This window comes from Bubalus kerabau, chromosome X (genome assembly GCF_029407905.1).
Source record: "Bubalus kerabau isolate K-KA32 ecotype Philippines breed swamp buffalo chromosome X, PCC_UOA_SB_1v2, whole genome shotgun sequence".
In the NCBI taxonomy this organism is placed as follows: Eukaryota; Metazoa; Chordata; class Mammalia; order Artiodactyla; family Bovidae; genus Bubalus; species Bubalus kerabau.
The window spans coordinates 118,630,875-118,643,729 of record NC_073647.1 but is presented as its reverse complement, the minus strand read 5'-3'; the positions used below and the strand labels follow the sequence as shown (position 1 = coordinate 118,643,729).

Genomic DNA, 12,855 nt, shown 5'->3' with positions numbered 1-12,855 from the left:
TCCATGGGATTTTCCAGGCAAGAGTACTGGAGTGGGGTGCCATTGCCTGGCAAATAGAGGGTGAAAGGTGGAAGCACTGACAGATTTCCTCTTCTTGGGCTCTAAAATCACTGTGGATAGTGACTGCAGCCATGAAATCAGAAGACATTTGCTTCTTGGCAGGAAAGCTGTGACAAACCTAGACAGTGTGTTGAAAGCAGAGACATAACTCTCATGACAAAGGTCCATAAAGTCAGGGCTATGGTCTTCCCACTGGTAACGTACTGTTGTGGGAGCTGGACCGTAAAAAAGGCAGAGTGCAAAAGAATTAATGCCTTCGAACTATGGTGCTGGAGTCCCTTGGATAGCAAGGAGATCAAACCAGTCAATCTTAAGGGAGATCAACTCTGAATACTCACTGGAAGGACTGATGCTGAAGCTGAAACTCCAGTATTTTGGTCATCTGATGCGAACAGCTGACTTATTGGAAAAGTCCCTGATACTGGGAAAGATTGATGGCAGGAGAAGAGGGTGTCAGAGGATGAGATGGCTGGATGGCATCACCGATGCAATGGACATGAACTTCGGCAAACTCTGGGAGATGGTGAGGGACGAAGGGGCCTGATCCATGCTGCAGTCCATGGGGTCACAAAGAGTCGGACATGACTGGGCAACTGAATAACAACAGTGGTAAACAACCCGCCTGCCAATGAAGGAGACATAAGAGATGTTCGGTCCCCGGGTTGGGAAGATCCCTTGGAGAAAGTAATGGCTACCCACTCCAGTCTTCTTGCCTGGAGAAACCTATGGATAGAGGAGACTGGCAGACTACAGTCCATAGGGATGTAAAGAATCAGACATGACTGAAGTGACTTAGCATGAGATATTCACCAAAATGAAATTAATCAAAAAGTGGTGTTTTAAATCTGTCACTGAACACTTGTATATGCCAGGGTAAACAAAAGAACAGTTTTGTTGTTTGTAGAATGCATTTCTTTCATTTCTACAAACAAAAAAACTAAGGCTTAGAAAAGGTTATTTTATTGACTGAAGGTCACAGAGTTAGTTAGGTCTCATTTTGATATGAGACCCTGAATGTCTGTTATACCTGCTAAGAAGCTTCTGTAATGAAGTATGGCAGTCATTCTAAGAAAGAGATGCGATGAGACCCCCTAGAATCCTATCCTCCCATCTTCTCTTTATGATGACCTCTCAGACTGAGCTCTTCAGAGCTGCCAATGCCCAACAAAGAGCAGGTAACAAATAGCATTGCTATCATGGTCTGCTGCCACAGACAAGTGGAATTCACACACTACCAACAGTCCCAAACGCCCTAGCCCACAGACTATGTCAACTGCAGGTACTTGCTTTCAAAATCTTGGATTGCACGTCCTCTTTCCTATTTACATTGCCACTCTATGCTTCTAGGTCAGTGGACTCTCCAATCTGACTCTCTGGCGGCCATCATCACCTGTCTTGGTTTTGTTTGGTACTTTGCTCTCCTGTGCAAATGTTGCGAGTCTACCTAACCAGGCAAGTGCTGTGCTCTATTGGTCTGTTATATTAATTGCACACCCCTGTAGGCAAGTGATTTTAATACCTTCAATGAGGTGTTAGATTGAAAAAGAAATTTATGACCCTTTCCTCCATTTCTTGGAGAAGGGGATGGCAACCTACTCCAGTATTCTTGTCTGGAGAATCCCTTGGATAGAGGAGCCTGGTGGGCTACATACAGTCCATGGGTCACAGTCGGACATTTTTCACAGTGTCTAAAAAATCAACCATTACTATCTGTGCAAAGAGTCAGACACAACTGAGCAGCTATGCTATGCTATGCTATGCTATACTAAGTTGCTTCAGTCGTGTCTGACTCTGTGCGACCCCATAGACGGCAGCCCACCAGGCTCCGCTGTCCCTGGGATTCTCCAGGCAAGAACACTGGAATGGGTTGCCATTTCCTTCTCCAATGAGTGAAAGTGAAAAGTGAAAGTGAAGTCGCTCAGTCGTGTCCAACTCTTAGCGACCCCATGGACTGCAGCCCACCAGGCTCCTCTGTCCATGGATTTTCCAGGCAAGAGTACTGGAGTGGGGTGCCATTGCCTTCTAATACACCTCTATTCCCACTGTGGAATGAGAGACTGCCACAGTCTGTCACATACTACATGGCAATAGGTGCCAAAATGAATGAATGAATGAATGCCATCTATGAGGGACAGAGTCAAGGCAGGAAACTGGATAGGGGTCAGCAGTGGGTTCAGCTCACTCATGTCTTACTCATGTCTCACTCACGTCTTCACTTTAGGGAAACTGACAACTCATCTTTGAAAAATATGAGCTGTCATCTCTATCTCCATTTCTATTCCCATCCCAGCTTCCCCAAGAAAAGACAAGTCCATAGTTCAGTTGATTTTAATATAATAACAGACCTTGAACACTGACCATAGGATAGAAAAGGTTAGTGTAGGATGCTCCAACAGCTTCTACACTATGTGCTGCTTGTCTTGTGATACCATAATGCTCCTGCATAGACTGTGCAGATATCTACATGGGCCAAAGTAGGATAAAAGAAAAGTTTCTTACAATGTCTGAAAAATCAATCATTTACTATTTGTGCTTTGAGCTAAAGTATTGTTACAAACGTAACGACAACTCACTCAATGTTTGGCATTCTGTTGTAGGAAACATCTGAGAACATAAAAGCTACACTCAAGGAACATGTCCTTTTAGCACCTTCACTTTTTGATCCCTCCAGAAGAGAATGAGAAGTCAGATGGTGACGATGACGACAACTTCAGTCAGCAGCTGGTCTTGCTCCTCCAAAGGAGTGCACTTTAATTATAGCGTTCAATCACCACACAATGTCTCAGGAGCATCAAATTTTACTGCCTGCTCCATGGATGAAAAATTACTCTCCAGTGTGTTAATAACATTCTACTCTGTTATTTTCATCATGGGGCTGGTTGGAAACATAATTGCCCTCTATGTATTCCTGGGTATCCACCGCAAAAGAAATTCCATTCAGATTTACCTACTCAATGTAGCCATTGCAGACCTCTTACTTATCTTCTGCCTCCCCTTCCGAATAATGTATCACATTAATCAAAACAAGTGGACACTAGGTGTGATTCTTTGCAAGGTTGTGGGAACACTATTTTATATGAACATGTATATTAGCATTATTTTGCTTGGATTCATCAGTTTGGATCGTTATATCAAAATTAATCGGTCTATCCAACAACGGAAGGCAATAACAACCAAGCAGAGTATTTATGTTTGCTGTATAGTATGGGTAATTGCTCTTGCTGGATTTTTAACTATGATTGTTTTAACCCTTAAGAAAGGAGGTCATAATTCCACGATGTGCTTCCATTACAGAGATAAGGTCAATGCAAAAGGAGAAGCAATTTTTAACTATGTTCTTGTGGTAATGTTCTGGCTCATTTTCCTACTAATCATTCTTTCGTATATTAAGATTGGGAAGAATCTATTGAGGATTTCTAAAAAGAGGTCAAAATTTCCGAATTCTGGTAAATATGCCACTACCGCCCGGAATTCCTTCATTGTGCTTATCATTTTTACTGTATGTTTTGTTCCCTACCACGCCTTCCGATTTGTCTATATTTCTTCACAGCTAAATGTGTCGTCTTGCTATTGGAAGGAAATCGTTCACAAAACCAATGAGATCATGCTGGTTTTCTCATCTTTTAACAGCTGTTTAGATCCAGTCATGTATTTCCTGATGTCCAGTAATATTCGCAAGATAATGTGCCAGCTTCTTTCTAGACGATTTCAAGGGGAAGCGAGCAGGAGTGAAAGTACTTCAGAATTTAAACCAGGATACTCCCTACATGATACATCTGCCGTGGCTAAAATTCAGACTACTTCTTAAAGCACTTATGTTGAACATATGAAAAAGTGATAAAATGCAGCCTAATTCCCTGAAGAACAAAAAATCATGAAACAAAGCTCAGGTCTTCCTGAAGTTCTTTGCTTATCTGTCATATTTCATTTGCTTGATTGTAGTATATTTCAAGAGGAAGCTCACAGTCATCACTGGAGTACACTTGTATATAAAATCTTTTACAAATATATTGTTAGGCCAATGCTGTTAACATAGATTATAAAATTAACTGAAATTTATGGTTTTGACTATAGAATAATGAAAGAAAACATCATAGTTTCTCAAGTCACTAAAGTAATTATTCAAAATCAAGTACCTAATACTAATTTAAAGTGTGTTTAACAGTTAACTGATTTCAGGACTGACTTAAAATGTCAGAAAATATATGTTCATTGTCATTTGAAAAGCTTGTATAATTTGCCACTGTATTCATTTATGTCTAAGCCTATCAACAGATAAAATGATAATTAATAAAATTCTAACATCTGAAATCAACCTATTATCTATGACTTCTTAGATAAAATGGAAAGAATTTAAATACTGTACAGTAAAAATCAAACGATTGATGAGCTAAAATTCAATAGCCTAGCAACAGGACTTAAAACTGCAACTTACTTAAAACAGATTTATTAGCAATTTAGCCATCTTGGACCGCACAGTTTGGTAAAGTATAATTAAAGATGCATATACCCTATGAGCCAGCAAGTTTACTGCTAGGTATACATCTTACAGAAGCACTGAAACATATACATAAAACACATGTAAAGATGCTCACTGACCTACTGCTCATAATACTAAACAAATGGAAACAACCTAAGTATGAGTATGCATCAGCAAAGGAAGGGAGAAATAAACTACATCTGCATGCATCAACATGGAGAATTCTCAAAAATAACATTGAATAAAAAACAAACAAAAACTGCAAAGGGTATCTACCATAAGAAATAATTTATGTAAAATACAAAACCATGTTCATATTCTTTACAGATCTATACATATGCAATAAAAATATAAAACATATGTGGTAGCACAAACATATACACCAATTTGAAGTTAATGGTTACATCTGTAGAGATTTGAAGCAAACATGGCAAATTATTAATAATGTTTGTTAAGCCTGTGTGATTGGAGAAGGAAATGGCAACCCATTCCAGTGTTCTTGCCTGGAGAATCTCAGGGACGGGGGAGCCTGGTGGCTGCCGTCTATGGGGTCACACAGAGTCGGACACGACTGAAGTGACTTAGCATAGCATAGCATAGCATAAGCCTGTGTGGTGGTACATGAGTGTTATGTTATTTCTGGTATATATCTCAGTGTTTAAAATATTTCATAACAATACAGAAAACCTGTAGAATACAATTAAAAGCAAATTCTGAAATTTTCATGTACATTAAAAAATAACTAGAGAGTAAACTAAGAGAAAGGGTCCTTATATTCTTTTAAAAGATTTTTATTTTACTGAAGTACAGTTGTACATTCTTTTTCATATTCTTTTCCATTATGGTTTATCATAGGATACTGAATATAGTTCCCAGCGCTACGCAGTAGGACCTTATAAATTTTTTATTACTTTGCTTTGACAACATCAACAAATACCAAACCGAAATTGAGTAAGTATGACAATACTGATTTCCTCTCATGTTCTCAAAATAAATTTTTTTTACATTGTTAGTAAACATTTTATATCCCTATGTGTCTCTATTGTAAACATATAGTTTGGTTAAATTACATTATCTATTATTATTACTAGTTAAGGAACATTAAAAGTAACATACGTACTCATAATTCTAGAAGCTTTCTCATTATTTATATTAAATGTGACAATTCCTATAAAGCCCTGCACAATTGCATTATCAAAGAATAAAAAAGTACACCAAGTCAATTCTTGCTATAATATTTGTGTCAAAATAAATATTGATAAAAGTCAACCTATCTATAAGCGCATAACAACAGATGTTATGGTAACCTGAATCCTTATAGTAACCTATACACCTCACAGTAACCTGAATCCTGTAGAATATTTCTACATTTTTAGAAAAACTTGCTAAACTTACCAAATTCAAAGCTATTTATTATATATAATCTTCTATTTCCTATTGAAATACTGTCCCTAGCTCCCCCAAGCCAAGGTTTAGTTCTAGAAGCATACAGAAAAGGGAAATGCAAAAGTATATACGTATCCTCACCTTGCAACAGATCTTCAGAACAAGTCTCTAAATAATATCTCACATATGCAAAACCAAACAAAGGCAAAATTAACTGCCTGGTTGCAAGAGTAAGACCTAAATGCTGAGTATTGCTGTTAGTTTTGGAAAAGTTATTCTGTGCAGAGCTGGGTTTGATGGCAGTTGAATTTCTAAGATCAGGTCAATAGAAGAAGAAAATGATGTTCTAGTACAGAAGGTTTTATTTTCAACTTCTTTTTAAAATAGATTCTTCAGTCCTGCTGATATGAAAGTAGAACTAATATAATTACAGCTCTGTGAAGCAAAGCATTACTGAAAGTTATCCACAAGAGAAAAACAGCATGAAATAGAGTTTTCTCAACAGGCAGCCTGGATTCTGCAGAAACATATTAACAGGCTAATTATTTTCTAGTTTTTTGAAATATGAATGGAAACTTCTTTTAACAGATACTAAATTTTATTCTTATCCTTTATTAATGATGGCACTGCATGGAGCACATGCAAAGATAAACTTATCAGTGGAGCAGAGCTCACATCTCTATGCAGACCCTCAAGGATACATGAGAAGATTACATGCCAAATTAATCTCTCAAAAGGGTAGAAGCAGGAACAAATCAGAGGGAAACCCAAGATTCTTGATGTGCAAGAATCTTGCAAAGTGGGTTTAAAATTTTCTGGGTGACTGATACACTTGCCTCCTTCAGAGAGAATCCCTACAAATAAAGACGACATCACAAAAAGCACTGGGGAAGGAAGAAATCATAAATAGTGCTGCACTTATTGAAAATAGTGTTGTGGTTATTTAAAAGAAAATAAAAAGCCAATTTAGAGATGGTTGGATGGCATCGACAATGGACATGATTTTGAGCAAACTCATGGATGGTGATGGACAGGGTAGATGGTGATGGACAGGGAAGCCTGGCGTGCTGCAGTCCATGGGGTCACAAAGAGTCAGACACGACTGAGCAACTGAACAACAACAACTTGTATCATACCCCTCAACAATTCCAAGTGGATCAGAGTTAAATGTAAATAATGAATGCATTAAAACACTAACTCATCTGTGGAAGGGAGAGGACTTCCTGTTAATAAAATAGAAATAACCATAGGGAAAGATGCATAGTTTTGACTTTAAAAAGTAGACATTTTTTGGGGGCGTCAAAAACTGTAAACAAAAATAAAAGCTAAAGCACAAAGTGGGAAAAATATTCACAACAGATATGACATTTACTGGAGAGTCTTCTATGTCAGGCACCAAAGGACACCATAAATTTCTAAAGAAACTTGTATTTTTGATCAGAACAAAGTGATTGAATCTCACCATATAATCTGAATTATGTCAACTTGGTTGAGATAGAAACTCTCACAATGGATGATACAGTGTCCTTTTTCATAGATACTTGACCCAGTTGAGAACACAATTCCTCTAAGTGCCTCAGTTTGGTTGTGATTTTCAAATTTAAGATGTGAAGGGCTGGTTTCATGGTGGTTTCACAATAGACCCTATGCTAAAAAGAAGTGCTAGGTTTGTCCTAAACTTCTATTTTGCCCCTTCAAGTTCACATGCAAGGGAGTAGGAAGCAAGGTATTGAATAAAATATATTTGTTGATGTGCCTTTTACTGTGCTGGGTGCTTGACATGCATTAAAATCATTTAATCCTAATTGCATTGTGATGGAAGTATCAACTGCATTTTTCATGAGGCGATGCAAGTTGGTAGACTTTTATTCCATAGGCACTGTCTCTGCTAAAACACTGCTTTTCATTTTGCATTTTATTTTGCCCAAGCAAAACGGTAATTACTGAGATGTCTTCTGTTATTAAAAAAACACATCATACATGGGCATTACCATGTAGTTAGGGCAAAAAATCTGCTATTACTCATCAAAAGTATGTGATATAAAAAAAATCAACATCTTAAAAAACTAGTTTTCTAGCTATCACACATTCATACACTCTGTAAAAGCTCTGCCTGAAATATGGATGATTAAATGGTACAAAAGCAAGTTGAACAGAAGGAGAAAAAAAGAAATCAAATTAAAGCATCTCACCCTTATTAATTTTGCTTCTAGCCCAGGAAATGCACAAAGAACCATCCTAAGATAAGCTTTGGAAAAGGTTTCTAATTATGGTTTGGATACAGGTATTGATGATGCACAGAATCTCTTTTTTGCTTTAGTAAGCCATACAAGCTATTCCAGGGGCAATGGTGAACTGTTAGTTATCCTCTGGTTTGGAGAAGGAAATGGCACCCCACTCCAGTACTCTTGCCTGGAGAATCCCATGGATGGGGGAGCCTGGTGGGCTGCAGTCCACGGGGTCGCAGAGTTGGACACAACTGAGCGACTTCGCTTTGGTAATTCCACATATACTCTTCTTTTAGGTATAAAATAGTTCAAACATACAACAAAGCAAAAATACAAAAATACAACGTAACAGGCAGCTAAGCACCCATCAGTGAGATTATGCAGATGTCAAATGTTTGGGCTCTATTCACTTAACTGTTTTTTGTACCTATACATAATCTAAGAAGATATACTAGAGCTCATCTCGAGGTTGCCGCTTGCCTAAAGTTAGTGTATATCTCTCTGGTGTACATGTTTACCCTATTATAACATACGTAGGGAGAAGGTGATGGCAGCCCACTCCAGTACTCTTGCCTGGAAAATCCCATGGACGGAGGAGCCTGGTGGGCTGCAGTCATGGGGTCGCGAAGAGTCGGACATGACCGAGTGACTTCCCTTTCACTTCTCACTTTCATGCACTGGAGAAGGAAATGGCAACCCACTCCAGTGTTCTTGCCTGGAGAATCCCAGGGACAGGGGAGCCTGGTGGGCTGCCGTCTATGGGGTCGCACAGTCGGACACGACTGAAGCGATTTAGCAGCAACATACGTAAGTGGTACGAATAACAATGTACATTAGCTTTTGTTTTAAAAATTTACACAAACAGTATCTTACTAATACACCCTTTTGTAATTTTTTTCACCCAAATTGTGTTTATGTGGATATAGGAAGGTCCCCCTCATTCATCTTCACAGATGCATAGTGTTTATTGTGAGAACAAACAACAGTTTGATTCTCCGTTTCTCCTAACAATGGGCCTTTAGGTGGTTTCCACAGTTTCGTTATTAGAAACCACGTTCAAGTGAAGTCTCCTGCGCGCATGTGTGGAAGTTTTCTATGGCTGACACCGAGAAGTAGAAATGCTTGGTTGTAAAGGGTATATACATCTTCATTTTATTTCACTTGTGACGAACTGCTCTCTAAAGTGATTTTTATCAATTTATACACCTATTCCACCACTAGCAAGATGAGAGTTCCTCTACCCACATCGTCACCAATACTTTAGTTTTATCAGATTTACTAACTTTTGCCAATCTGAGAGGTGCGAAATGGCATCTCCCCAGGGTTTTAATTTGCATTTCCTTGATTACAAGTGAAAAGGAGCAGCAGCATCTCTTTGCCCATTCATGTTTCTTCTTGGGTGAATGATCTATTCATATCTAAACCTCCTTCCCTTTTCCCTATAATGAGTTGCCTGTATTCTTTTTTTCTTTCAAATCATTGACATAATTCTTTAGATATTCTGTATACTAATCTTTGGTTCTTTATATGGGTTGCAAAAAACTTCTACCAGTCTGAGACGTGTCTTTTACTTTGCTTATGGTTTCTTCTGCCAGTCACCACAAGGAAAGGAAGACATTTTCTAATCAATAAATCTAGAGGAACCCTGGCCTTCTGGAATACAGTCACCCTTCAAGGACCAAGCCAAAGAATTTGTAGATAAAATGATCTTATAATCAGACAGCTTAGCATTTCATTCAGTTATAGTACACAGGAGTGCAAATGAGGTGTCCTTTGAGAAGAAAAACGTTTCCTGAGTGTTAACCTACAAAATTCAAACATGTTAGTATAGACATGCAAATTATTTTAGAGGGATAGAAAGTCTCCTAGACCAGGAGTAGATCTGTTAAATGTATCAACATATTTAAAGAAAGAACTGGCCATTCACTAGCAGGTGAGAGAAACTTGGAAGAAAAAGTGAGGTGGAGACTATGAAGATGTTGGTATTGCCCATCCGGACCGAGTCCAGGAGAAAAGTCTTAATCAATGGACCAAGAATATTATCACCCCACTGGTAAGGCCACAGCGAGGATTATGGTGGGGCTGGATCCAATTGGTCTTCTGAGCCTAGTGACATTAAATATTAGATAATGAACTAGGAGGCAGCGTAACAGGCTCATAGGGCAGCTGCTGCAACCAGACTGACTGAGTTCAGTTTCTTGCTTCATCACTTACTAGGTAACCTTGTACAAGCTCTCTTTCCTCTACTGAGAAAATAAGAATAATAGGAATACCTAACTCATAGTGTTGTGAAGGCTAAATGAATGAATACATATTCCTAGCCATTAAGAAACATTCAATGTATGTTACTGAAATACTCAAATGCCAAAAGAAAGACAGGGGAAATATACAAAATGGAATGGTCAGAAGCTTAAGATAAACATCAGAACTACGAATATACACAGTGGAAGCTGACTTGGACCAAATGAGGTGGGGAAAGCGCTTAGAAAGGGCAATTGAGCTTTCACCAACGACAGCAAAGTCCAGGACAAGAGCCGTGCAGACTCGTGCTATTTTGTGCTGGTCAGAACCATATTCTGAAACTTGAGCAAGTAGCAGAGCAGAGGAGAAAGGGGCGGTTTGAAAGAATGGGATTATTTAGCCTTAAAGCAGAAGACTAAAGGAAAGACAGAACAAAACTGTGTGTGTGCAGGTGCATGCATGTGTGTGGCCTCAGTGAGCAAGCAGAAAGAGGACCAGTGAAGGACAGGAGCTGCAAAAGCAGCATGTTTCACCTGACTATAGAGTAGGAAGCCAGTGAGTTACCTGCTAGCAGACCTATTTCATTATAGCATGGATCCTCAGCAGGCTGGGAAGGCAGCATTTGGAGCATTTAATAAGGTTTGGATCTGATGTTCCTAAGATCTCTTTGACAGAAGTTTTGGGTTTTGCCTTCATAATGAGTGGCAACCAGGGGCCACGGGTGATCTTTGTTGGTCCATCAGGCTGTGCCTGTATAGTCATGGCCTCGGGCTCTTCAGATTGTGCGGCTGAGGTGGGGTGGTGCAGAGGAAGGAGGCTGCTTGCTGTATGGTCAGTGGTCCCCAAGCAGTTTTCCAGAACTTTCTTTTGTAGCAGATTTGTTCATTCATTTGTTAATATTCACTGCTAGAGAGACTGCTTAAACTCTATCTAAAATAAATCGCTGGATTCTGGGAGTTTTGTGACATTTGTTATGTTAGGTGCTCATTGTAGGGTAAGAGAATTAGAGAAGGCGAGGTTCGGAAAAAGAATGAGACTGGCACTTTACAGGAACAGATCGCCTTTAATGAGGCGAGAAGGGGCAGCAGTCAGATTAGTGAGCTGTTGCACTAACCCAAGAAAACAATAAGTATATATAGGCATATATGTGGAAATCTACTGTCATAAGGAGGCCTGTTCTTCTCCAAGGTTGTTCAGGTTAGTTATCTCTTAAATGGCTGGGGCAAGGAATTCTGGAGATTGGCCAGAGGCTGGGATCGGCTGGGAGCTGGGTATAATCAACCCTAAGGTCCATTTTTTTCTTGGGGTGAGAGAGTTCTTTGTTTTGCATAGAATGGTGGGGAGGACCCAGAGGGGAGTTTTAACTCCAGGCTATTTTGAGCCGTGTAACTTTCCTTCACTCATGTCTTTGTTTTGTTACTGTCACTTGGCTTTGTTATGTGTAATCAGAGTGGTTGAATAGGTTACCACCTTGCATCCCGAACTGGGAGACAAGACACCTTCACTGTACAACTGCCTCAATGGTATAAACTCAGGTGGGAATGGTAATCACTCTGATGTGTGATTATTTTCAAATGTTATCCAGTGGCAAACTTCTGGACTAAAAGATCTAGATGCCTTCCTTTAACACGGGTGGCAATGCTGTTACAGGCCCTTTCCTGTTATACACATTTCCTTTCTATGTTTCCTACCTCTTCTCATGTTCTATCCCCTACCAGGACCTTCTAGCACCCCCAATACCCTCAACTCTAATTCTTTCCTCTCCTATACTCAGCAGCACCTCTTTCTCTTCCCCAGTTGAGTTTTATCTGTTTTCTGACTTTCTCTTTGAATTGCCTTTCTCACAATGTAGTGTCCTCTTATGTGGCCTCTGATCTGTCGGAAGCAGAAATGTTTCACTATTTGGGTGGAAATTTGGTTTGTACTCAAAAGAAAAACACTGTTTCCGCTATATTAAAAACAACTTTCAGCTGGTTGCAAAGGGAACTGATGAGGTTTGCATGCATGTTCATATTCAGTTCCCCTTTGTGGCCAGTGAGACTTGAAAAACACTGGAACACACAGGGTCAGCTCTTGTGCAGACTGATTATAGAGTTCCAAATATATGTGGCAAGTGGTGAGAGGAGTCAGCTAAATAAGTAAATGAGGGTCTCATGCTCTGTCAGCTGGCATTTGTGATCCTGTAAATAACTAAACCTCCAGCAATAAGTACAACCTAGCATGGTAGAGGGAACGCTACTAGAGGGGCAAGCTAGAATAGTCATCTTTCTATATCCTTTCAGGCTCTAGTATTGGAGATATCTGGGGCTTCCCCGATGGTTCAGATGGTAAAGAATCTGCCAGCGATGCAGGAGACAGGGGTTCGATCCCTGGGTTGGGAAAATCCCCTGGAGGAGGGTGTGGCAACCCACTCCAGTATTCTTGTCTGGAGAATCCCATGGACAGAGGAGCCCAATGGGC

The 12,855-nt window shown here is 39.5% G+C and overlaps 3 protein-coding genes across 21 annotated transcripts in view; 2 read left to right on the top strand and 1 right to left on the bottom strand.

Annotated features, from left to right (window-relative positions):
• The window catches only part of GPR34 (G protein-coupled receptor 34), a 174,200-nt gene extending 169,740 nt beyond the window's left edge, over nucleotides 1-4,460 (top strand). Inside the window, exons 5-6 of one of the 2 annotated variants that reach the window (XM_055562980.1) lie at nucleotides 1,408-1,512; nucleotides 2,658-4,460. In XM_055562980.1, the coding sequence (XP_055418955.1) occupies nucleotides 2,738-3,868 (1,131 nt within the window). In that variant the 5' untranslated portion in view covers nucleotides 1,408-1,512; nucleotides 2,658-2,737 and the 3' untranslated portion in view covers nucleotides 3,869-4,460. The remainder of the gene's footprint in view (nucleotides 1-1,407; nucleotides 1,513-2,657) is intronic. The other variant, XM_055562978.1, reaches the window with a different exon arrangement.
• The window catches only part of CASK (calcium/calmodulin dependent serine protein kinase), a 372,876-nt gene that overhangs the window by 144,749 nt on the left and 215,272 nt on the right, over nucleotides 1-12,855 (bottom strand). The window lies entirely within an intron of this gene.
• The window catches only part of GPR82 (G protein-coupled receptor 82), a 198,511-nt gene that overhangs the window by 169,790 nt on the left and 15,866 nt on the right, over nucleotides 1-12,855 (top strand). The gene's annotated exons all lie outside the window — the stretch shown is intronic.